The 4,185-nt window shown below is 38.1% G+C and overlaps 1 protein-coding gene across 1 annotated transcript; it reads left to right on the top strand.

The window, feature by feature from the left end:
- The first annotated feature begins 1,983 nt into the window (after positions 1–1,983).
- Positions 1,984–2,778, top strand: LOC121380786 (piggyBac transposable element-derived protein 5-like). Its single transcript, XM_041509755.1, has one exon. It carries the CDS (start codon positions 1,984–1,986, stop codon positions 2,776–2,778), a length of 795 nt encoding a protein of 264 aa, XP_041365689.1.
- Positions 2,779–4,185: the final 1,407 nt, after the last annotated feature.

Below are 4,185 nucleotides of genomic sequence, written 5' to 3' on the forward strand. Positions count from 1 at the left end.
TAATCTTCCCATTAGTACCGAGGTATCTTTTATAATCTTCCCATTAGTACCGAGGTATCTTTTATAATCTTCCCATTAGTACCGAGGTATCTTTTATAATCTTCCCATTAGTACCGAGGTATCTTTTATAATCTTCCCATTAGTACAGAGGTATCTTTTATAATCTTCCCATTAGTACCGAGGTATCTTTTATAATCTTCTTTTATAATCTTCCCATTAGTACCGAGGTATCTTTTATAATCTTCCCATTAGTACCAAGGTATCTTTTATAATCTTCCCATTAGTACCGAGGTATCTTTTATAATCTTCCCATTATTAGCCCAATGAGGGCTTTTATAATCTTATCGATTAGTTGGACTTTACTAGTTTAAAGTGCCCTTTTATAATCTTCCATCCACATTAGTACCTAAATTGCCCTCTGAGTAGGTAACAACAGTTTTTATCTAAGTAAGATGTACAACACCAGACCAGGATGAGTTGTAAAATGTTATATTTATTGCCACCACATTTACAAACGGTACATGTCTACATGACACAATCTTACAATGGAAGGCACAATCTTACAATGGAAGGCACAATCTTACAATGGAAATAAACTCAGAACATTTCCTTATAGCACATGAACAACATTCATATTTACCACTGTCAAAATTCTTTGAAACATATCAGGGTCCCCTACTTTTAGAGTCCAGACTCCTGACTGATAATGAATGAAAGAATATTTGACAACACCCCAACACAAACAATGCATCAGCTATTGGGCATCGTCATTTTAGTAACTTGAGACCGACATTACGCCAACACCATATAAAATACATGCACGATGTCATTAAAGATTTGAGTTTAGACTGAAATTTTATAAGCAAGGGCCCAGATCAAAAGTTCAAATGTAGAGATGGGCGGTATACTGTATATACCGTTCGGTATCGCTATCAAAATACTGACATTTCGGTATTGAAAACGGTTTCCTGCCATTTAGTAAAGCACTAACAATATATCTGACGAACACAAAATGGGTTGTGCATCAGACGAGAGCCTTGAATGAATGAATGAATGAATGAATGTTTAACAACACCCCAGCACGAAAAATACATCGGCTATTGGGTGTCAAACTATGGTAAATGCAAAACAGTGTAAAGGAACTGCAAAAAATACAAATATTGCAGAGATATAAAATAAAAATTTAGAGTAAAAGTCAGTATCATGTAAAAGTTGTAAAATAAATTCTGGATGGAATTGAAATGATTCCATCACATTATACGTTGGCCAAATATATCTTTTCAAGTTTCTTTAAGATGCTTACACTCCACCAAAATGTGGTGTACCGTCAGAGTACAGAGTACACTGACAGTGCTCATGCTGAGGTGGAGATCTTTCTTTTAAGACAAATGAATGGGTCAAAGATGAGAGCCCTGTGTATAGAATTTAATTTTATTTAGATGAAATTAGTGGGTGAACATGCATTTAAAGCGAATGTACCAAAAATACTGCTGAGTATCGGTATTGTGTCAATACCGAATACAGAGGTAAATCATCCAAAAAATACCAATATTGATACCGAACTACAAATTTCTATACCGCCCAGCTTTATTTAAATGTGGATTTACAGAAATGTTTTTAAAATGTGGCCATTCAACTATAATGTAACCGAAGTGGATCATTCGTTCATACATTCCACCCACTTCTCACCTTAACTCTTTGGGGTCGAATCCCGACTGACGTCGTGATTTTCATTTACGCGAAAAGTCGAGTCCCGCCTGTACGCGTTGTTTACAACTAGCACTAATTGTCGAATGCCGACTGGAGGCGTGACCCAACTTAAATGTAAAACGAAAGTTCATTGGACAGTATAATTACTATCCAGCTTTAGCAATAGGTTGAAGGTCAATCTAGTGACCAATAGAAAGCGTTGTTACAACTGGCTTCATTAAATAAACCACGTGTTTCCTTCCGAAATTTCTTTGCATTGAAAAAAAATACAAAATGGAAAATGGCGGCTTTTTTTATTCGGAAAATGAAAGCACTTCTGATTTCGATGGCTTTACCAACGATGATCTACCTGATGAAACGTTTGATTTAGATGAAAGATATAATAGTTCTGATGTGGATCTGAGCAGCGATAGTGATGATTTACCTCTGTCACGGCTTCGAAATGGACACAATCGTGAAAATGGCAATGAAGAAATCGAACCAGAAACCCCAAATCGAACTACATCGTGGAGTCCAGTCCTGACTGATATACAAGTAGATGCGTTTGTGCAACCTGTCGGTGCTGTAAATATTCTTGGAAATGATGCAAAAGAAATAGATTTTTTTGAACAAATTTTCCCCGACGAGTGGTATGTGAAAATCGCCCAAGAGACTAACAGGTATGCACAATCAAGAATCGAACAAAATGGCGACGACCCAAAATGGTTTGCAACAAATGCGGATGAAATTCGAGCATTCATTGGATTCAACATTCTTATGGGAATTGTGATTGCACCCACTCAGGACATGTATTTTTCGATGGATGCATTTTTTCGACCAACAGGTATGTCTGATCGTATTACGCGTGACCGCTTTGACAAGCTTTGTCAGTATTTTCACGTTTGTGATATTTCAACAAATCCTGACCGCGGACAACCTGGACATGATAAACTGGCTCATGTTCGTCCATTTTTAGAAGCTATTCGTGTCCAGTGTAGAACACAGTATTCGCCCCACTGTGAGACATCAATAGACGAAGCCATGGTGGCCTATACTGGTCGTTTGTCAATCAAACAGTACCTCCCATGAAACCAACAAAACGTGGCATAAAAATATGGGCAAGAGCAGATCCCCACAATGGTTTTTTGAACGACTTTCAAGTCTATACAGGCAAAGTCAACAATGTTGTTGAAACTGGCCTTGGTGAACGGGTTGTGAAAGACTTGACGAGAGACATATGGGGAAAAAATCACCGTGTCTACTGTGACAATTATTTCACTTCTGTGCCACTGTTTCAAAAACTTCTTGACAATAAAACGTATGCTTGTGGTACAGTACGAACCAACCGAAAGTATTTGCCAGCCAGTGTAACCCAAGCGAAGTTGAAACATCAGGGTGAAATGGTCATCGAACAAAAGGAAGGAAGCATGATAGCTGTGGCATGGCACGACAAGCGGACAGTGAACATCCTATCCACTTTGTCAAATCCGCTGGAACGAACGACTGTGAAACGGAAAAAGAAAGACGGCACACAGGTGGATGTTCCCTGTCCCCAGGCAGTCAAATCCTACACAGCATACATGAATGGAGTGGATAGAGCAGATCAGTTGCGGTCATCATACTCAGTTTCACGAAGGGCAGCCAAGTGGTGGAAATATTTGTTTTGGTTTTTGATCGACATTTCAATCATAAATGCATTCATCATGATGAAAGAATCGGCCAATCACATCATGACTTCCAAGACAGGAAGGAAGAAGGAAAGATGCCAGCTGGAATTCCGACAAAACTTGACCAAACAACTAGTTGGAACATACTGGCACAAGAGGAAGCGAGAGAGCGTACAGAAGAAAGCCACAGATGGACTTTTACACTGGCCAGTGGTTCTTGGCAAAAAAAGAACATGCAAACAGTGTACCCTTCAGGGCGTTAGACGTGAACCCACCTCAGGCTGTGAACAGTGTAATGTTAACCTGTGTGTGGGTTGTTTCAAGCCTTACCACAAGGCAAAGTTTCCTGCCTTGTTTCAGTAGAACTGAATCAAAGAAAGTGAGATTTGTTAATTTTTTTGTTTACTTTCATCATTTAGAGACAATTATAATTATTTTACAATTATAATAATTTGAAAATGGCTTATATTCTTATTGGTACACACTATATTAAATATCACACAAAATGTGTTGTGAATATGTTTATTAATTATAAAGTTACAGGCATTTTTCTGAGAGCTATAGCTTTTTCATGAAATCCTTCATTATGCAATAGGGCATTAGCAGTAAATACTACCTAGGGCTCAGATCCAAAATGGCCGCCAGGCCTCAAAGAGTTAAAGCATGTATTTAAATGCTTTTAACATGCATTTAAATACTAACAGCACATCCCACTGCCTTCCATTGCAACTCATGTTGCATAATTGTTGAACTGTCCCTATAACATGGACATGTTAGACGTACAGAATGTGAAAACAAAATGTTTCATTTACACAAGTATGGAATGAAT

Source organism: Gigantopelta aegis, chromosome 9, assembly GCF_016097555.1.
Source record: "Gigantopelta aegis isolate Gae_Host chromosome 9, Gae_host_genome, whole genome shotgun sequence".
NCBI classification, from domain to species: Eukaryota; Metazoa; Mollusca; class Gastropoda; order Neomphalida; family Peltospiridae; genus Gigantopelta; species Gigantopelta aegis.